Source organism: Sander vitreus, chromosome 13 (genome assembly GCF_031162955.1).
Source record: "Sander vitreus isolate 19-12246 chromosome 13, sanVit1, whole genome shotgun sequence".
Lineage (NCBI taxonomy): Eukaryota > Metazoa > Chordata > Actinopteri > Perciformes > Percidae > Sander > Sander vitreus.
Window position 1 is genome coordinate 16731815 of NC_135867.1, and position 23536 is coordinate 16755350.

The 23536-nt window shown below is 39.3% G+C and overlaps 1 protein-coding gene across 4 annotated transcripts in view; it reads right to left on the reverse strand.

The window, feature by feature from the left end:
- The window catches only part of nrg2a (neuregulin 2a), a 50279-nt gene extending 28075 nt beyond the window's left edge, over window positions 1-22204 (reverse strand). The window contains exons 1-3 of one of the 4 annotated variants that reach the window (XM_078265334.1): window positions 22184-22204; window positions 12372-12537; window positions 11132-11250 (exon numbers count right to left, since the gene is read on the reverse strand). In XM_078265334.1, coding sequence (XP_078121460.1) covers window positions 11132-11250; window positions 12372-12514 — 262 coding nt within the window. In that variant the 5' untranslated portion in view covers window positions 12515-12537; window positions 22184-22204. Of the gene's footprint in view, window positions 1-11131; window positions 11251-12371; window positions 12538-21786; window positions 22078-22183 lie in introns of those variants that run through there. The other 3 variants (XM_078265331.1, XM_078265333.1, XM_078265332.1) reach the window with 3 other exon arrangements.
- Between the last annotated feature and the right edge of the window lie 1332 nt (window positions 22205-23536).

The window sequence follows — 23536 nt, forward strand, 5'->3', positions numbered from 1 at the left end:
GCACTAGAAACAGTAAGAGCTGGTTTGGAAAAGAAAGAATAATAATTTGTTGGTGGTTTTAGTGAGACGGACAGACAAAGACGTTACCTACAGAAACAATCATAGAATTTTCCAAAGATTTAATCAATATATTAGTATCACAGCGTGGATATGACTCTACATAACCATCACTTTAAAAGGACAAACCCTGAGGCATCCGCATCTCTTGACTGACCTTCAACAGCTGGCCCTCATTGAGGAAATGCAGACTTTGCAATCTTGTACCAGATACAGAAGACATATACACACACAAGCACGCACGCACGCACGCTGTACTTCCTGAAAATGGGCAATGGAATGCTGGCCTACTGTATACTAAAGGATCATGAGTTCACTCATCGGTGATTAAAGTGAGGCCTATTCCATCCACAGTTCACACCTACACACTCAAAAGGAAATGGCTTCCACGCTGCTGACGCACCCTATACAGAATCCCCAGGAAAGGACTTACTCACCCCAACAGACGCGATGTGATGAATACAGTCGCAAAATCCCCAACAAAAGGAAGCAGCATGATGGAGTAATGGGAGGTTTAGGATGAGAGACAGCTGTGGCAACCAAACTACAGTACTACACTCCTGAGCTTTAAGCAATGGAATGGTAAGTATATGTTTCCCTTGTGCTCAAAGAAAACTTTAAAAAGTACAAAGACACAGGATCGCTCACCTTTAATTCTGAAAAATACAAAGTAATAGGAGGAGCAGGGATTTTGTTTGATGTGGGTGAACAATAGTTATCCAACAAACCCTCAGTTCATAGTGTGCTGGCTCTGTTCACTGGACTTCCAAGCACCTGCTTATTATTACTCACTCAATATGAGCAAGCCTTTATGACGCAATGAATAATTTTTAGGCAATCATTTTTCCCCTTTTTAAAGTGTAACAAATAGCATGTACCAGTGCTTGTTAGTGACTCGGCAAGGTAAAACAAAATCCTGCACAGTCACCCACAGTTGGAGTCAACCAGAGGGGCCTGAAAGGGAATCTTTTAGAATGCTATTAAATGAAGTTAAGTTTTGTCCCGGGCCCTGGAAGAGTTAACAAAGCCCTGCACACAGCAAAACCTCATGTCACCTCCTGCTCACATCACTCAGCTTTTCAAGTGTAACAGCTGCTTCCTTCCACACACATAGCAATATCCTCACTCATTCACACTTAGGGCTTAACTGTCCCACATAACACAGCGAGATTACTGGATATCCTACAAAGTGAGCTGGGTTTTGATTTTTAATAACTTAGTTGTTTTTGCAAAGACTTGATTGAGGGTGCCCACTTATTGTGTGGGATCGACGGGATTAAAGTGAATTATTAAAGTGAATTTAGAGAGCAAGCTAAATGTAATGACACTTTGAGAAACTTTTTGTTTCATTTAAGATCTTTTACTTTTTTCTCTATGATTCTGATAATGATAGGATTCAGCAGCTGCTTCTTCTCTAGCACATTAGCACATATGTACAAAGCCAATAACTCTTTCCATGCATAGCATCCGTCAAAAAGTGTCAACCACTTAAAATGACTTATCTTCTACCACATTAATTTGAGGTAGTTGTTGTTGGAGGGCTCCGTAAACTATGCTCCTGTTGCTGTGTCAGAAAACACAGAAACACACCTAAAAACTGAGCTGAGATTTGAAAAAGGGTTTACAAAATATGTTATAAATATAATGTCCTGTATATAGTCCTCCTCAGTCCTGCGCTGTATGTATACACTGAACCCATTTGTAACATCACATAACATCCAGATGGCTCAGTAATGATGCACAATGCTTGCTTACAATGCTGTGGGTGTTCATCCGCTCATGACATAAACTCTTCCCTCTACTGTGGATCTTCCAACTGTACCGGATGCTGCCCACTAATACAGAAAGGCCCTAACATTAAACAAAAAGAAAACGCAGCATGGGCGAAGTGACGATTTTGTGACTGCCTCAAGAACTAAACATTATTGTGGGTGAAGATTGAAACAAGGTCTGAACTCTGACACACTCCAGCTGCCGTGAGGTAAGATGGGATGTCGGAAAGGATAACAAACTTTCTCATTGCAGTTGATGACATTTTAGCTTGGACTATGAAAATAATGAATGGATTTTAAAATGTTGGTTTTGTGTGGTCACTGTTTTGCTTAGATATTACATTTTGACCTTCATGTCAAAGTTATTTTCAACTTCTTTATTTTCTTGTTTGTGCTGTGGAAAGCTGGTGTAAAGATAAACAGTTTCTTTTAACATGTGTATGCTGGAGCAACATTAATTCAGATTTACACCATGCAGAACTGAGGACTTTGTGGTAACAAAGGTTACTGAAACTTGTTCACATCATTTGTTGTTTTGCTTCCAATGGCCAAGATCAGGATCAATTCCTTGCATTATTGTTAACTTTAAATGTCAGACATTCAACAGCATTTCAACAACACACTGTCCATGCTAGCAACAGTTTGTTTCATGCTAGGGCTGGGATGACATGCTTTTATCCCGATTCGATCACGGTACATTCGATTCGTATTGCAATTTTCATTTATTGCAATTCTAGACGTTTTGCGATTTGATAGTATTGAGTATTGCGATTTTCTTTTCCTTGTTTAACAAAAACAAAAGTTGAATGATACACTATTGAGACAATATATCATGAGACATTTCTAAAAACAAATTGTTCTCTAAGAAGACATCACATGTCCATCAGTCTGACATTTATTTCATTTGTTAAGAAGTAAATGACATGGATTTTCTGCATTTTCTGCTTTCGGATATGATGTAGTCGCCGTCAGCGGTACCGTATGAACAGAAAATATTTAGGTGAATCATTGGTTAAAAATAAATAAAAAATATCGATTCTAGAGAAAAGAATCGATTTTAACAATCGTTCAAATACGATTTTCGATTTTCTTCCCCACCCCTATATCGTGCTGTGCATTTCTTTTAGATTACAACATCCTATTTGCTTCACAGAGCATAAACCTGATCCTGATTTTGTGGTCAAACCTGACAACTGTCAAGACCTAAGATTCAGGTGCAATCAAATGGCCACCTCAGAGGAATGCCTCTCCAGACCCCAGGACTGAGGATCATTTTGAAAAAGTGGGCATGACTAATAGTACAGCAGCTTGATCCATAGAACTTGACAAGCTGTTCTCCAGCGGCCTGTAAATACAGAACACTTGGCAGATGTGAAGGCCTGTTCCTCTCAGACATGGCTGCTGCTGCTGCTGCTGCTTCTTACTCACACCAATCAATAGAATTGACTGGCGTACAGATACTCCACATTCAGTCACGGCCACAACTAACATCCTTTAGCGTCACTAGAGATGAGTTTATCTTGTTGCTTGCGTAGTAAGAGTTTTGTTTTTACTACACTGACTAAATGAGACATAGAAGGAGCGAAGGAAGTTGTTGTTTATCTAGTTCAAAGTAGTACTTACTGTAATGCTTCACTTACGTAAGACAGAGACCAATAACTGGGGAAAAAAACAGAAAAAAACCTGTGTGGGAGTCTGGTGTTTATTTGTGTTAGATGTGCTCTCTAACAGTTAATACTAATTAAGAAACCCCGAAAAATAATGTCTTTCCGTTACAAGTCTAAAAGGTTATTGAATCATACTGTACAAAACATGAGTCAAAGCGTGACATAGCATCAGTTGATACTTTTTCTCTTGTGTGTCAACGACTTTTTCAGCAAGTATGAGGAATGAACCCAACCATAGGACATTAACCATGATTTCACTGGTTAAAGTAGCTATGAGGAACTTTTAAATGTTTTTTCATTTTCCATCTGATGATCATAAATGACCTTTAACAGCAAACGAGACTAACAGTAAAAAGAACTTTATTTTTATATAGTTTTTATTAGCCTTTGCCCGGGTCCGATTTTCCCCTCAAAGTCACAAAATGATTTATGGCAGGCAGACCGGCTCTACAGTCACACATTCTGATGGGTGACAGATTTCGGTGTAATACCGTGTTTGAGTATCCAGCCAGGTAAAAGGTAGCAGGAGATTTCTTTATATAGGCCTTACTGTATTTTAATTTTATTTTAGAAGTTATCTGTTGTAGTTATGGCTAATATAGGGCCATCACAGAAAAAAAGGAAATTAAACAAAGAACAACTAAAAGCTAAAAGGGAAAGTGACAGACGAGTCAACCTTGGTCGGGCTTTCAACAGATGGAGACAATTACGAGATTGTAAAAGATTCAAAACCGCCCCTGAATTGGCCCTCTTTCTCCTAGATAGTTATGTAGTATGTCTATTTCATTCATAAAATAACTTTACAATGGGAGACATGGTCGTACGTCAGTAGGGAGACATGGTCATACGTCAGTAGCCTACGTGAGATCACAGCCCCCTTCCATTTAGCGCCAAGTTATTATTTATTTTCAGTCCGTGTTTGTGTTAGCCTACTATTTTCTTTTTGTCAACTTGTACTTGTGTAAAGCATCCTTGGGTTTCATAAAAGGCGCAATATAAGTAAGCTATAAGTTATTATTACTACGTTGGTTGCTAAAACAAACTCTTGCTTATGCTTTGGCTCGTGACACAGTGACAGACCCAGTTTAACTCACGATCCAAAGTAGGCTAAGTTACCGTGTGCAACACTTAAAACGCAACGATGCATCGGTAACATATTCTCTTATTGTAAATGAAGGATTTTCTGTTTGGGCAAAACATTCATTGCAACTATATGACCTCCCGGTAACGCTTACTCAGTAATATACAGTGGGTAATACATGATTTCCTCCTGTGGACATTACTTTTTTTGCTGCATTGGGCACATTATAGTTGCCTTTATTATTTGTGTTACTATCCCTAGATAAAGGTAGATTCAGGTATGTAGTATAGTATTAATCTTTACGACACCAGGTGTGGTCTCTATTTTACGTGTATACATTTAAGTATAACACAACTGCTTTACATAACATTTCGATGAGTTTACTGGTTCCTAAAAGTGCAAAATGTTCTTATTCTTTATCACTTTCAGATGTTTTTCTCTTGCTGGTCTGGTTTTCTGGCATACGCTCAATGGCTCAACACTGTAGAGCCAAATCACTTCCAATCAGAACCATCCTTATATTCTTTTAAGGTACGCATCAACAAAAACTATTAAATTGAGAAATCTGTATTTTTTTTTAGCTGAATCATATTCAATGTATTGTACATGAGGTAGTGAATTCAGCTTCCTGCAGTAGTTTGAAGTCAGATTTAGCAAAGATCAAATCATGGTATGTGTGACCAAGTTGCAACACCTTGTAAAGTCTATATCTCAACAAATTGAGCACACCGCAATGCTGCCGAGATGCTAGAGAGTTGTTTTATCCTCTCTGTTGTGTCATTTTAAGTTAGTTAAACATTAGTTTAGTGACAAGGGGGACTGTGTTTGGCTTCATGATGGGGAGCGAAACATGTCAAGGTGTGTGCACATGTGCGCTTGTATATGTGTCTGTGTGTTTGTGTGTGCCTGCGTGCATGCATGCGCGAAATTGTTGCTGGTGGGCCCCAGCATGACTGCTGAGGTTGGAGCAATCATATGTTCAGCTGTGATTTCCATCAACACATTCCTGGACGCTCACACACTCTCTCAGTGGAGCTGCGCACAGCACCCCCCAAGGATGTGACCTGCAGCATGCAGACACATGGCTGCCTCACAAGCGCTTATCACAACACAGCAGCTTGTAGGATAATGGGAGGCCTTAATCTGAAGCCACGTGGAGCCAAGCAAACTTTGACTGGTGTTGCTCCTTCATTCTGGCCTTATTGAAAACAGTTGATGATATACTACACCGTTCTGCAGAAGGCCAGCAGGTCTTACCATGCCAGACTGATTACAGGGTAGAGGTCAGACCAAATGGACAACAAATGGTCTCTGGTCCTCTACACTGGGGGTTGGGTATAATGCTGGAAACACCACTCTGGAAAAAGGCAGCAATTGTTACAGAAACTGCTAAAAGGACATATGATATTCCAGACCACCAGGAGACACACACTCATACGCATGCTGTAGACTCATGCATACTGTCACAATGCCAAAATACAAACAATTAAACGGAGAGGAAAGTCTTGTGGATTTAAAAAAGAATGTAAAAATTGCTCCACTGATTGATATTATGTTTCAAAAACAGCTTAAATGCAGCCATGGAGAAGGAGACAGTATTAGAATGAGTCTTAAGGCTGAAACATTGATAACAATCAACATTTAACTCAGCAGAACATCCAACCATCTTTGCTGAGTAAATTGCACAGTAACTGGCACTCAAACAGCTGACAGTGTGTTTCTCTTCAACTGGTCAAACAAACAGACACAAGTGAAATCCCCACACAGGTCCAATCATTCAATGTTATTGGCGAACTGCATGGTTGGCATGAAGCCAAAATGTACTGCATGCTTTAAAATGCATGAGGGGTTCACTTTGAGTTTAGCTTCAGCCTTGAACACCCTGTTTTTTTATCCCGCCCAAGGCTATTTGCACACCATGATGCTGTGCATATTATTAACTCAAAGTACCTCTAAAATGTAATGTAAAATGATGAGATAAGGAAAAAAATAAAATATTAATCAAGAGCACTTCCACGTTCCACCGCAGCGCACAAACACAATAAGTCAAATCTGTGAGCGGTACAGTGCAGGAGTCTGTGTGAGCTGCTGAGCTTGTGGTGGCCTGTATTCACCATGTGGTGGAGCTGAGTGATGGTTTCCCAAAGTCTGCCTTCACCAGAACAGACAGCAGGCAGTCACAGCCATGTGCTACGTTCTCTCTCACTGTGAGGGTTAAACTGATGCTGCTGTTTGACTTTAACATCTACGATCGCTAGCTTTCACTTTTTGTCTGTGCAAGTCACTACAATATTTCTAATGATTGCATTGTCCTTAGAGACGTCACATTGATGAAGCAGGTTCAAGCTGTGTTAGCATGCTTGGCACAACACAGGTGGGAAAAACCCATGCTCAAGCACATGACAGTAGACATCAGATACAGTAGGTGCCTCGGACAAAGCAAGCAAGAACTAACTGCATTCTGAAATGGGTGTGAAAGTCTCCTCTGCAACACAGCAGGCTCCTGTCTTCTTCCTCTTTATACTTTTCTCTCTCCCTCACTGTCTGTCTCTCTTTCCTCTAGCTGTAAAACCCTCTCGTTCTCAACCTTAATGTCTTTGTCTGCTTCCTGTCATGCATTCCCTTATTTTGTATCCCCCCCCCTCTCCCGCCTGCCCCTTTATTCACGCTCTCTTCTTTTTTTGCTCTCTCTGTCCATCTACATCTGCACCCCTCCCCTTGCTCTCCCTCCTTAGAAGGCACACATACAGAGATAATACTGCGGGTACATGCTGCTTTGGCAACATACTGCAGCAGGCAAACGTACTCCACTGCAGCCCTTTAACACAATAGCCATTTCTCGTATGACCTTAGGATGAAAAGCAGCTCTTGGTCTAAATGGTGTCATCTGGATCAAAATCAAGCAAATCACACATTTGGCTCAAACTGATGTTTTTAAATCCAACCTGTTTCATCGGCAGAGAGAGCCCATTATTGTCACAAACATTCTCTGCAAACGCAACGTGTCTTTTTTTTCTTCAACATCTGCTGATTTTAGCCTTTCATCAGCATGTGACAACCACAGCAACATGCACTGTTTACTGACAATTCTTTTTATTGACGTATGTAGTTCCAGTGATGCCCTCCCCCTGCCTATGAACAAACCACCCCTGATTCGCCCTGTCTTGCCTTCTCCCCTGAAGCATGATGGAACTAGGTGTGCTGTTGTAACACAATGGGACTTTTTTATTGAACAGCAAAATTCAAACATACACAAACAAAAACATACGGAGACAGACATCTGACGATCACGGCACATGATAGGAAATACAGTGATGGCATTGTTTAACTATCCAGGAGTGATTTAAGGAAATGTCGGTACTGACAGACAGCCACACAAAGAACACACACAAATATGTGCAAAAATGTATGGCAATGGGCACAAATATACACTGTTTTTACATCAGCTTTAACTATTTGCACCCAATTTATCAAAGATAATATTTATATTTTGATAATATTTTGCACCAGATGTAGGGATATCATGTTTTACAACAGTGTGTGCTGTGAGTAAAAACACTGTCTAGTGTACCATGTCATGTTTTATCCATTGTGGCTACTGTACGTCTCAGCCCACTTGTTCACTGCTTTGTAATATTATATTTCCTTTGATATTGTTGCATTACAAGCACTCATATAGAGTATCATGGGCCACCAGTCACATGTTCATGAGCCTTCATTAAACACTCAGTCAAACAGGTGCTACCACCAGGGATTCCCCTGACCTTTGCTGGATGTTCAGAATGATTTGACCTATTTTATTTAATTACCATTAAACTAACACGACTTAGTGATTACTGTTAAACTTTTCATAAATGTTATGGTATGTCTGGGCCTTTGAATATTGCGTCACTGACCCTTTAAATATTACATGCTCATGAATCAAGAAATATATCATTGCACTGGAATAAAGCCAAGTGTCATAACAAGCGTACAGTATGCTGTAAGTCACAGGATCCGGCTATAAAACTCAACTGAAGCTTTTTAGATGTCGGAAAATAAAAAAGAGGCATTTTCCACCACATTTAAATTCAAGATGGATGACTTGTTTTCTATTCAATTGTTTGCTGGAAATCAAACGTACATGTTGGAACCACTGAGAATCTCTGTGTTTTCAAACACAATGGGCCCTTTCTTTATCTGAAAAGAGCTGCTACTTTAATAATGCAGCTCAGCTTACAGCTTAAGTCTGCAAACGGTAAACAATAGCACTAAAAGGTGGCCTTGATACATACAAAGAGAGAAGGGGGAGTAATTGTTGTGCCTGAATGTGAATACAAGGACACAGAGTGATGGCCAAACTCCAGTCCCTCCATTTTTCCTTACCAGCTATACCTCTCAGCCCCTTGTCTGCACAGCATCAAAGTCTTGAGACATTACATAGCGGTCTTCAGATCCAGGTGAACATCCAGTTTCTGACTTATGTGTGCCAGATAACCTTCCGTATTGTCCTTTGACAGTCAGCAACCAGATAACATCAAGAGGCAGAAGCAAAACTGCATGATTTGTATCTGCTCTGGAAGGTTTTTATACTATCTTCGTCCATTCCTACAAGCTACCCACAGCAGCCACACACTCACTACCCGCACTGCTTGGAACAAACACAAACTCGCCACCCCACCAAATGGAAGCAGCTGTTATCAAAACTCTTTCATCTGCTACAGTACTTTGCAAAACTCAGCAATGCACACACACCACTACTGAACGAGCCTGTTAGATTCATAAATATAAATATATCTAAAGACACTTTTTTTTTTAAACAACTTTCATATTCTGTCGATTAACGTTTTACATTTTATAGTCTAGTGCTTTTGTTGTGTGCTAGTGACGGTCAAAGGCACTGTGCAGTGTAATTTTGTGGGACTTCACATTGCCATCAGATTGCAGTGAATGAAAAACAGAGAGATCACACCATACATTGCATTTCAATTCCATTCATCTCCAAGTTCCTCTGTTCCACTGATTAATGGGCCACATGTGTGGACAGTTGCTCTTCATGCATGTTACCATTGTTACATACCTGTTTGCAGTGGTGGAGGAAGTACTGAATCTCAGTATTTAAGTAAAAGTACAAATAACCCGAGACATATTTACTTTAGTAAAAGTAGAAGTACCACAATGACAACCCTACTTAAGTAAAAGTAAAAAGTACCTGATTTTAAATGTACTTAAAGTATTAAAAGTAAAAGTACTTGCATAACGATTTATTCTCTTAAAGGTGCTGTAGGTAGGATTGCGAAGATCCAGGACTTAGCCAAAAAATTTGAACATCGACAACTTCTCAGTCCCTCCCCCCATTCTGCTAAAGTCCAAAACGGTCTCCTAAGCCCCTCCCCCCACAAGGGAGCATGAATGCGTACATGAGCAGTGATTGACACGCAGTTACACACCCCCCCTGGCCCTGATTGGTGCATCTGAACAGGGAGCTGTGGATTTTTGCAAATCGCACTACAGGCTGTAGGTGGTGCCAGAGGAGCTGCTTCATATAGTTCTACTGGAACATAGGGCCAGTTTCAGCAAATATGAAGAAAGTTAGTTTTATAAATCTTACCTACTGCACTTTTAATCTTATTTTCATATTACCATTTTAAATGGTAAAAAAAAAGTTGGTTAGTTTGCACCTTGGTCAGTGAGGGCACTGTGTCTAGCGACCCGTGATTTACGAAGGGGTGGTTCAGTTATTTTGATGCTGAGCTTCGACAGTATCCATGCTGTCCACCACCACAAACAAGGCCTGGCTTTTAAAAAAAGTTCATATCCTAACCAGCACAAAATGGAAATATGTTGTTAGAATCGGAATGCGGTTGGTTTTATTCATGGATGTATTTTAAGACGGTTTTAAGCAAATAAAGTGTGTGAAGCAGCCGAAATGGGGAGGTGGATGTGAAGAGGTTCAGCCAAATAAATAAGATATTAACGCGTCTTACGCAGCCTTGCGTGGAGTAAACAACGCTGTGGAGAGAAATAGATGGCAACTATGATTTAAAAACGGCAATAATAAAAAACAAACATTTTCATTTTCACTTGTACCGGAGGCTGTATTACCGAGGGTCAGCGGCACTGTGCCCGGGCTCTGGAGCACCGGAGCCGGCTTGGAAGCCAATGAAGGATCGGCGGTGCCCCATATATATCTATGGCAACCAAACTTCACTGGTGAGACAAACGTGTGACGGTCAGGAAGACGTTTTTGCAGGGGGAAAAACTGATCAGAAAATGTAACGAAAATGTAACGGAACGTTGTAGAAATGTAGTGGAGTAGAAAGTATAGATAATTGCTGCAAAATGTAACTAAGTAAAAGTCAAAAGTATGCACTATTGATTCTACTTAAGTAAAGTACAGATACGTGAAAAATGTACTTAAGTACAGTAACAAAGTATTTGTACTTTGTTACATTCCACCACTGCGTGTTTGCGATGGCTCCTTTTCATCTTTCATTTGGCAAGAGAGCAGTCATAAGAGCATCGACAATGTACAACTGTGCCACTTCACTTGTTGCTTAGGAGTCAGTACTTACTGCTTTGGACGTTAACAGTGCCAGTGGAGTTGTCCTTTCCTAGCTGGTTCTCCACCACACATGTGTAATTCCCAGAATCCTCCAGTTTTGCTCTGCTGATCTGGACTGTGGAGTTTTTCCTGTGGGAGACAACAATCGCACAGCTGAGTCAGGGGAATCAGGGCAGGGAGGAAATAGCATGCAACGCAACAAGTGGTAACATGGGGGACAGCGAGGCAGACAACAGGGCAAGCAGCAGCATGGCAACAGCTCTTTGCTTTGATAGGGTTACATAATCAGCTCTTCTGGGGCCAAATTTGAGGGGAAAACTGCTTACAACAAGAAAGCATAGGAGCAAGTGTTACTAGCGTACTGTATTATAAAAGGTGTTCTTGATTTTACAGTATGCGTTAATATCCTTACAGGAGGTTTACAGTCAGTTGCCTTAAATTACGTCATCATAAGCCAACCTGACTGAGAGAGTGGAACAGGACCATGGATGTATTAAGAGAGCTAAATATGGTGGCGCCAGTCAGCCTTGCTGCTGAGTTACCCCAGTAGCCGACTGTGGAACCGCAACATAAGAAATAGGCTGCTATCATTAGCGAGACATCTGTAAAAGTTTTGGCAGGACACCTCAAACTGCAACCAAGGCCAATTATGACTCTTTGTGTTATGAATGATTAAAGTGTAAAAACCAAAACCTCATTTATATGCGTAATGTCATCCAATGTAAAGTCTATGGGCTGAGAGTAACTGAGCAGGTGGGGCCAGGACATGTTCAGTGGGCCCCACAACAGAGAAGAAAACCAGGACGAGGGAACAGCAATTTATATTCAAACAAATGGGCACCATTAGCTGGTGGTTGTATTCCATCAAGCAAAACGTAACTAAAGGTAATTTGTGAATGTAGTGAATTGAGGGTGGATGTGTTTTATTGCCTCCACAGGTAACTTTTTATTTGTTTAAGGAAGATACATAGGCATAAGGAGAGATGATAAATTGGCTTGATTTTAGTATAAATAATTACACTACATTTCAATGAAGGAATAAGTCTTGGTAATCCCAAACATTACATAAATGTTTTTATTCAACTTCTATATTGATTTTTTAATTAGTTTCAAACTTCAGTTTCATGAAAAACTGCATTAGCACAGTCTGCTGATAATAGCTACCTTGCTTAGACTTTGGAGTACCTCCATCTCTTTTCATCTTACACTGTTTGTGTTAAGTTTACAGGACATGGATGACTTGTACTCACAGGCGGTTCCGTATTTTGACTTTTTTGCTTTTCTTCAGCTCGTTGCCATCTTTGAACCATCTGTAGGTGAGGAAAGGGCTCCCTGTGGCCTCACACTTAACTATGAGCTTGCTTCCCTCATCCACTATCATTGGATTCTTCATTGGTTTTAACTTTGGAGCCGCAGCTGAAAGGAGGGGAAAAGAAAAAGTTCATGTTATTAACCACATTAGACACAAACTTGATTATAGTTTGGTTTGCACAGTTTGTTTATTGTTGTGTGTGTTGGTGTTTTAGGAGAAACAGTGAGACAAAGCAGGACAGAGTAGCAGAGCCAATCATCATCTCTATGGACTGAGCCAACATCTCATGTGACCACCAGATGTTGTCACTAGAGACATTATTAACTTAGCCTCAGACTAATAAACAGGCTGAACTTCACTCTGGCATTGCTGTTATAAAGCACCTGAAGCAATATTTAGCAAACATCAACAAGCTGACATTTGCAACCACAAACTGATGCACAATTAAAGGCAACTCGTAAAGAAGAAAAGCCCAAACTTTGACATTATTAACTAGTCTGTTGTAATGACATCTACTAATCTATGTTCATATGTTATACTGCCATTTTTATTATATATATGTGATGAGAAAATTAGATTTGCAAATTCACTATTTACAACTTTAAAAACTAATTGAAATATAAGAAAAATAGATCTTCGTCCAAATGCACACATCCATGCACACACGGCACACACTCACACAAACATTTGCCAGCTGACAGCTGCACACATGTTTAGGAGAAGGCTCATCCAGGGTGGAGTGAGAGAGAGAAGGGGTGAACAAGGGTCAACCAGGGGCTGGCCAAGATGCCCCCCCCTCTCTCTCGCTCTCTCTCCATCTACACACAAACACTCTCTCTCTTCATGTGTGACATTTATAATTTCATGCACATGCTAAACTGAGTAGTCTGACAAATTACAGCTGTTTGCTGTGTATCACCTCTAAAGGATGATGGCCGAATAAAGACAAACAAAGCACAACAAGCAAAGTGAAGTATACATAATAATGACTTCAATTAAACATTAAAATAGAGGTGCACCAAAATTATCCCCTGTTGTCCTCTTTTTTGAGAGACTGTCCTACTTCACTGACCTGGTAAAGGCGACATGTCTGCACAGAAAGAAAAAACCTTAATGATGCTGCATTTTGACAATGTGATGTGTACCTACAATTTTAAAGCATATGTGTTAGCTGTTGTGAAATAGTCACTATCATAATTTTTGAAGGAATTGTCCCATGTCAATTCTTTGTCACTGTTGTTTATTATTTATTCTAACTCAACTCACCGTACTAGCCACATACACAAGTAATTACATGCAAACAACTTTGTATGTCTGGCAGATTTGGATATTAAAGAGCTCTGTCTCTGCAACCAAGTACCTTGCGAGTATATCCAGTGTGCCCTGCCACCTCTGGTCGCTTGGCACTAATACTCCTGATTGGAGCCAGAGGCCACACCTCTCAGTTCCAGTCATGGATGTCCTTGGTACCAGGCATTGAACCACTTCTCACTTTAGCATGCTATAAATGGAATTAGCTTAATTTATACAGTAATCTTAGAGTGATCAGACCTTTGATGTTTACATTTTATTCCCACTTAAGTAACGATATTGATTTTTTAAAACTGACAGCATGAATGTTCCCAATTTAAGGGTGCCAATGACTCAAAATACAAAAGGTAATTCACATTACAAGTAGGCACGATTATTCCATAATACTGAATACTACAAATACTAAAAGAGCTGTCTGTCTGAGGTACACTTTGTGCTGATTTCCACTGGATCACAAATAGTGAAATGTCAAATTTTAAATAGCTCACAAACCGCTCAATTCAATGGGAAAACAACTATTCTTAGTTAGATGGCAGCTTTTTGTTACTAAAATTACTCTATAGCTGGTAAGTAAGTGGACTTTTATCTGTGAACAGCTTCCTGTTGAGAATATGAGTGATGATATTCATGGCGTTTGGAAAATAAAGACAAAGATTCTACAGACGTGCCTTTGTACTGTGGTACTTAGTAACCTGAACTTATTCTCAGGATGGCTCTTTGTGCTGTGATTGCTCCAGCAGTAAGTTCAAGATTTTACTGTCCCAAAGAGTTTGTGACAGTAGGAAATTGTAAAAATAAATTGCTGAAAGTCATAACATTATTAAGGCTGCACATTTACCGTGTATCGCCATTTCAAATCAACTCTCTCTCAAGCCTCAAGCCATATAGACCATATACTGAACATGAGACTCCTGATGCTCCAGATGTTCTTCATTAAACATTTTCTGTTATTTAACAAATGTAATGTACTATATGGGACTTGATGTTAAATAACTATCAGAAACCAAAATGCTCTATGGTCTACTGATCCCCCTAATTTTCACATTACGCTGGCTAATGGAAACTTACCAACAATGAATCATTTCTACTGTCCGTAATTACATAGAGTTTTGTAACTACATGGTTATAATATATGCACATGTGCAATGTTTGATCATCACACATTTTCACGAGCTTTTCTTAAGTTTCACAATTTAATTTGGCAAAAAAACTTTTCATTCAAATCTAATTAGGAAAAATAATGTTATACTGCAGTATCTAATGACTTACTAAACTCACACAGTCCATGCTTATGTACATTATTTCCCTCCACACTCAACTCTGCTGGACTAAACCCAACACACTGCCCGAGGAAAGCCTTGTCAGTCATAGTCAGTGAACAGCAGGAATGAGGTTGCACCATAAAGAAAGAATAGTTAGTACGTCCGGACACAGTTTTGTCCTTGCCAAGCAAATTAAACAAGCTTTGTCCTTGCCTTGAAAAGTTACAGAAACACAGGACTGCACTTCTCATCAACCCAATGAGCCAGATGTGTAAGAGGGTCTGCTCCATCTACAGGATACAGTTCTAATAAAGACACAAGAGTCCATCAGACACTCTAGCTTTGAAATACAGATGTTCATTATACTGCATAGAGATTAGTCCGCACATCTATGTTAAAAATATATTTTTTTCCCAGCTCCTAATCTGAGTAACACAAAATAAATTAACAAAACAAATGCCTGAGAATATATAAATTCCGAAATCATAAAATAACATACTGATACAGCTGATATACTATGTAGTAGTTGCTCATGTTTGGAATGACAGATGTGAAAAACAGAGCACTATAAAGTCAGGACTGTAATGGACACAATTTAAGTACAGTACAATCAAGTCAACCGTACTTGGCATAAAGCATGTTCATTTTATGAATTGATTGATAAATGAATTTATGTTTTCCAACAACAAAATAAAGAGTGATTATCATTGGGAATAGAATAATTTCTTGGAGACAAATGGTTATCTCATTTTCCATTACACCAGTGGAAAAAGTGTCAGGCAGCAACGATAAACCCTTGCCTCAACAACAGCCTGATTCTCTCTTTTTGAAGCGGAGGGGCAGCTGCAGACATGGACTATAAAAGCCAAATTTGAGTATAGAAGCCTAACTGGCGTGTCAACAGCTCATGCCTTGGGTAACAGTTGGAAACCTCAGCCTAGAAAGAGGTTCAAAAACAAAGTCACTTGATGAATTAACAATGCATTGCTCGTATTATTGAGTTAACATTTCTGTTTTACTTCCAGGAGCTTAGAAAAGGAATCTGAGGCATGCCTTTGTGTTTCCCCTTCTAGACAAAGTATCCCTGATTACTCTTGTGTTATGTCACTTTACCGCACGTTGTCAAAAGACAAATTACATGGTGAGACGGCTATGGGTTCTGCATGTGGGAATGGTCTTCAGACACTGCACCCTAGTCACTGTAACACAACATCTGTTGAAAGAGATCATTTCAACAGCCTCCCACCACAAGCAATGCACTTTCCTCAAATAATTATCTGCTACATTGTTTATATGTGACTCAAAACACTCTAATTTTCTCTCACTAAACTCTACAGGCATGATCCTAATAGTGTTTCTTTTACTCAAATTAATAACATATGTTTTGTATTTCTCTGTGACAGTAAAACATATGGAGAAGTCCAACACTGCATGTCAAACTTCAACAAAATCAAAATCAGTTCTACTATTCTGATTTGGTCAATGCTACATTTTTTATCAGGGTTTCTGCACATCATCCAGTCTTCATAGCAGGCACAAAAGCAGAGTAAACAATGTAAACACAATACATGAACTCCTGGTTAGATGTACAGTAAATTGAAAAATAGTTATTACTACTTTGGTTAAATTAGGACCAAAGTAAGCCCATTTCCAGTTTGGTGCCCTGAACATTTTTAAACCAAAATGTTCATGTCATCATGTTTCTGCCAGATAATAGGTTTTCCTCCACACTGAGCAATTACAAAACTGTGTCTAGGTTTGTTTCATTGGTTAAGCAATCTAAAACTGCAGTTTTAACTGCAAACAGTTGTTTGTGATAATTTATTAGTTATTCATATATATATATATATATATATATATATATATATATATATATATACACTTCAATAATAAGTTATTCAAGACAATTAAATATTCAAAATGTACTACTTTAGGTGCTTTTACATAAACCTCTATGTTCATGCATATGGTTACTGAGCTACTTGTCTAGATGTATATCTACTACAACATACAGTATACAAACTTACAGACTTTATTTTGTGATAGCATATACATTTTATATTTTTGGCCATATACTTTCAGATCAACCACATTTCAAACTGGACTACTGACAACAGTTAAAACAATGGTGTAAATGGTGTAGTGTCATTCAATAGCTTACTGTGTGTGTAAAAGAGCACCTGAATGACAAAAAGTTACTGTAAATAACAAAGTGAGAACATCTTTGCTCACAGTCAGCTCTGTGACCACCATGTCTCGTTGTGCCAAAACCACCAATATGGAAAACGGAAACTGAGTCCAAAGTTCACAAGCTACCAGGTGTAAACCCATTGCTTGCTCTGTCCTGATCTTCCTGCGTTGTACATGACTTTCATGTTCAGGAACTTTCCATAGTAGTTTTGTTGACTGTAGTCACTGTTGTGTGACTGTGCTAAACAAATACATGCAAATAATGTATAAGAATAATCACTTCCTTGACATTTGCTTCTCAGTGGCAGCCACATGATGTACAAATAAATGATTGTTACTAAAGTTATATAGCCAATTTTAATAACACATTTAGATTAACAACTATAAGTTTGTTCCACTAATCAACATTTTTGTCAGTGAAATGACTACCTGTGAATGAGTTGTTAATACTACTGATTCCACTGACTATCACCGGCCCCAGTATATAGCTCTATGCAACCTCCAAGCAATCTCAGCTCTTTGTTTTAGTTTGCATTTTACCATGGTTGGGTCCTTCTAGCCGTCACAACTGCCCCATATAACACTGTTAGCGGCCGATCCCAACACACAAACTCACGCACACACACTGGATGTTCACTGCAAGGAGACAATGTTAAATACAGGCTGGTAAAGAAAGCCAAAGAGATGTGTTTCCTCTGAGTTGGTAGATATAACCAGATCAAATACTATATTACACTTCAACAGTTATAGAGAGAGAGATGACTCCAATGGGATGCAGATGTTACTCTGTTTCTGCTAGACGTGTAATACCCTTTCAGATGGACATGGGGATTTGGATTAAAACTACATCTGCACTCTTCCTAACCTGGGCTGCTGACATTGGTCAACAGGCATTTCTATCAGGGGTGAGAATGTTGCTTAAATACTGCTGACTAATTTAAAAAGAAAGCAACAGAAAGAGAGGTAGAGAAAAATGGGAGGATAGGGAAATCAAGTACAAGTGGTCAAACCATAGATGTTACATTGATGTAATTTCTTGCAAACTATTTATTTTCTATTGGTATTGTAAATGGCACTTGTAAAGTAATTGCTGAAAATAGATAACACTGTAAGAGCACAGCAAACTAAAGTGCATAACAGGCTCTCGCAACATTACCTGGAAGCTCTTTGGTAAACCAGCAATTTCATAAGTTTCATCTGCAGATTGCTTTCCGATTTAAAGCTTGTCATAATTTGTCTCAAGACATTTTCTTTGAGAACCACCCTTTAAGAGACTTCTGTTTGCTTACCAATTGTGGGTTTGATTAGCTATGTTGAGACTATCACTGGAAAAAAAAATCTATTCACAAATTTTCAGGTATTTTATAGACACTATAATGCTGTATGTACTGTTCAGTTGAAGTTGCATTAGCTGGGTTTCTACATTTGTTTTCATGTTTCCAGTTGTTGTTTGTACCAGCACACTAAAAAGCTATTTTGTAATAGCAATTATATGAAGCAAGATCATACCTGAATTGGAAGCTGAGGTTGTCTGAGGCTTCACCAACACCTCCTTTGACTAGTGGTCTCTATAAAACATTTTGTTGCTGAATAATTTATGTAGCTCTATTTCAATTGTAAAGGCGTGGAAGGTGTTAGTACATGATAAAAAGCAACTGGCACAAAATGAAGAAGCCAACTCTTCACTTCCATAAGTAATTCTTACCACCCTCACTATGCACACAAACCCACTCAGAAAGGAACTTGTTGTGTTTTGTCTTGACATTAAAAAAAGATGGATGGTAGAAGTTTTTGGATTATAACATCATCACCAGCAAGAGAATATTTATGTACGTCAGGCAGACTCCACAGGGATTGCTAACTACTGACTGAAAAAGAGAGACATACATTCATGTTGCATTGTATTGATGACATTTTGCTCTCCTTGTCTTATTTATAAAAAAAGACAACAAAGTTGCACAGTTTTTCTATACGTAAGGACCAACAGTTTGGCACAAATGTTTTGGGTCTGCAAAAGTTTTCCTTTTCTAACCCTGGGCCTGTTTCATTAGAAACATTATTAAAAGAGGATCAACTTTCAGTCACAATACACAGGCCTTTCAAAAAAAAAGAGACCAGAAAGGAAAATCATCATTTATCATTGCAGCAGCAGAATTCCATAAATCAACACTTTGAAATACTTTCTGATCCAAATCAATTATAGCTGAGAAGTACCTGCTGTGAGGTAATCTCCTAAAATAAATGTGGAAAATGTAAGTTCTCTGGGAACGTATGATACACAAGACAATACTGTCCTGTTCCTGTGATGTCGGTGATGGTTGACTGACAGTCTAAAAACCTCAACAGAGCGCTCAAGGGCTAGATTACATACAATTATATTTTGACACACCTCTTCCTCACAGAGGACATTGTATACCCTATTATCCACAATGCAGCATAAGGTTTCATCAATGCAAAACGTTGACCTGTAATACCATCTTGAAGAATTTGAAATAAATATCAGGTGTAGCATTTAAACAAATTGAAAAATGTACTACAAGAAAATGAAAAAAAAAAAAACAGATGAATAACTCCGATACAACTTCTGACCAGCTGCAATGAAAAATCTGCGAAGAACAAGCTGATCCCATGTCTAGAAGCTCTGAGACCAACAGTGGGTCCACAGAAAACTGTTACATTGGCAATAAGACTTTTTGCTTAAACACAGAAACTTGGTTTAAGCAAGTCATTTGCCTTCCCTATACTCACCGTAGACCTTTACATGCTTAAATGTAACTGCCAGGTCAGACTTTTGTGTGACAAATGGGAAAATTGTCCAAATAAACTCTTATGGCTCTCATTTTGGTGAATGCATGCACTCTCCAAATACACAGCCAACATGCAACAAATCAAATCTCCATTTGTCTGTTTGAGGACATTTCACTACATTTTTGGTGTGACTGTGTTCACAAGTTCAAAGTTCAATACCTAAGAAGGAGTAAATCTCATCAGAGTCAGTGAGCCAATAAGCATGCAGCATGCTTCTACTGAGATGTAATACTGTCTGTGATTGGCTGTCTTATGTTACACGTCGTAGAGACTCACAGGGAAAACTCTACGTTATGCACAGAGACAGGGCTCACGTAGTAGGAGCTGAAAAATAAATAAAAAGATTTGTGCCGTAATGTGTAATGTTGAAATTTCTTTTTGTTTTATAAAATTGGTATCGAAAAAAGTATTGTACTTAACGATATTAACGATACCCAGCCCTAGACATGACAAATCAGCTGTTATAATGTTAAATGCATGTTAATGACATTCAACAACAACAGATTATTTTCGTTTGTGTCATTTTTTGAAAAGTAAAGAAAATCACACGCAGCTCTTCCCTCTGCACGGCAGCTGTGCTCGTTGAATAATAAAGCACCAAAAAAATATTCTGCAAGCACTCTGTGTGCCGTGCAGTTCTGGGAGCTGTTTATCTAACATGTTTATAGATCACAATCAAACTTGGAACCAGGACTGGTAATTATTTATATATTCAACTTTGTATGGGTAATAAAACAAAATTAAACATGGATGCCAAAAACAACTACAGTAGCACCTTTAAGATGAAAAGGGGCACAATTTAAATATCTAGAAGGCCTACAAAATGATCTACCTAAAAAATCTTGAAAATGCTAAACCCACTCTTGAGGAGTGACATCAGCAGGTACAAAATGGCTACCAACATCAAGATATACTGTTAAAGATACATTATCTGACCAAACCAAGAATGAGGAGTCATAGTTACAGTGATAATCCCATTATTGTCCTTAAAGTGTCAATGAAATGGGGGTTGGGCTTCCCCATGACCTGAGGTCAAACTACAGTGGCATGCTGCAGCTTGTGGGATCCACCACTGAGCAAGCACATTGCTACGTTTGTGAATCTGAAAGACACGCAGCTCCCATACTACTCCAAAGTCAAAGTAGCTTCCAGCTAATGTAGAGGCAGATTTTAATGTTGGATGACTCACCACATACTCATAAGTAAGATGAAAGCAACTGTATCAACAGTTGGATCTTTAACCCTGTCATAAAGTACGTAATGAAATGTATTCTGCTATACAAACATCACTTTTATGATAAAACGGTTAAAAAAGCTGACTTTTTTTTTTAAACCTCTGATATGTAGCAGAGCATTTGTAAAACTCATGCAGTGAATTAACCAAAGCACAGTTAAAGTTAGTCATTCATTTTGAGAGAGCTCATAATACAACTGTCCTTTGGCTCTGTGAGGTCCAGAGCTGGTTTAGCTAATATTCAGTTTTAGTTGATTTGTACACAAGTCATATCATTTAACTTCCCCACCAATCCAAAGTACTGCCAAAACCAGATGTGCCTCTACACGCTGTACACATTAGCAGACCAATCCATGTGACAACCTAGCGGCAAGCTTTGACAAGCCAAGAGGGTACATACCTTGTCCCACACTTCCGTGAAACAGTAACACAAACTTAATCTCGCTCTTTTTCTCTCGGTCTCACTACCTCACACACACATAAATATATAATATATATATATATATACATACAATGTTACACAGAAACCGCCTTGAATTTCTTTTTACCTGTAGGGGAATCACCCTCTTTCTCCTTTTGTCCTTTCTTAACCCCCTTCTTTCTTCCTTTCTTATCTTTCTTCTTGCTCTCCGTCATGCTGTCACAAGAAAGTTAATCCTCTCAGGAGAAGACACAGGAAAAAAACAGATAGTCCTATTGGGAACGTGTGGCAAGTGGGCACCACCAGACTCTGAGCCTGTTAGAGCGTCTCTCCTCCTATTTAGACTCACACCAATCAAGAACAGCAAGGAACCACCTACTCACAGCAGGGCAGAGGGATAGAGAGGGAGAGAGAGAGAGAGAGGGAGGGAGAGGGAGGGAGCAGGGAGAAAAATAGGGAGAGAAAGGTAGAGAGGCACTGGTCAAGTGGCCCTGCTTGTAGCCAACATTGTTTTTAGTTCCTACCTCGGGAGCATCTTCTCCTTTCTAATGACCTATGCTAAAGTGCAGCGAGACCACTTAGGCTGTCCCCTCTGTACTACTACTGACCCCCTCCCAAATAATTCAGGGGGAGACCTGCCCTTGCCAGGTTGATGTCTGGATCCCAAAACACCTAACATCTGGTTCAGATTTGCTGAGCACAGATTCTATGGATATGTGCAAGAGCGGTATGTGAAGTGCCGAATGTCAGATCACAATCTGCGACAGACTGCTTTCTTGCAAAATTACACAAAATCATCTCTGGCTTTCCTAGCTGCTCCCCTTCCTAACCTCTCTTGTCTGTCAATTCCCCTCTTGGTACTTCAGGCAAGTTCCAGCATGTCTGTGGTTGTATTTCGCTCTTTCACGGTCGCTGTTAGCCATGTGTTATCAATGTCCACGCAGCAGTAAGGATTTAGGATCATTAAAACAAGCTTTTATATTTTAAAAACTCAGCTTAATGCATATGATACCAGACCATGGCCTTCTGCCAATAAGTCAGATCCATTTTCTTTTTTTTCTTCCTGAAAGGTGAGTGGGCATCTCGCCTTTGCTTTGATTTTCTATGTATTTAATAGACAGTTTGAAAGCATAGAGGAAATTAGGGCAAGGGGAGACACATATAAAGGTAGGGCATGACTAAGAAGCGGCACGTGTTGCTCGAGAAATTAGTATTGAATTTTCTAAAATTGGCAATTGACTCATAATACAACAAATAATACAATTAATAATACAAAAAGAGGATATTTTACTCAGGTTTGTGTGAAACGATTTCTAATGCAAACATAACTTGACATAACAACGCTGCGGCTAATCTGTTTATCTTCATTTGGCGTAGCCCAAACTGTGACTACATGATGATCGCAGGATTATTTTAAGCTGCTATATTGAAGTTTTCTAATTTCATGCTGACTGAATTCTGCTGTCCTGTGTGGCAAGACAATATAAACACGTCAAACTACATCAGAGTGACTCTCAACGAAACTTCTAAAAAAATCTATAGATGAGTCATCTGTGGGGCCCTCCTAGGATTTGCCTCAGTCCGGCCCTCCGAGGAGCAGCAGGAATTGGAAAAGGGGCAGCAGAAGGGTCATGTCTTAACAGGTCAGTGCACTTAATAGCATAAGCCTCATCTGTGAGCAACAAAACTGGAGGGGTCAAACCAAGGCCAAGATGTGACTCACCACTCAGGTTCAATATACTGCTTTCCCTACTTCAGAAACAAATTGCTCTTTCCTCTCTCCTCTCATCCCAGTGGTTGTTCTTGATGATCTAATCTGTCAGCAGAGGTAACGGAGGACTGGCAGTGGCTATGAGAGCTTCCACTGCCGCCCTATC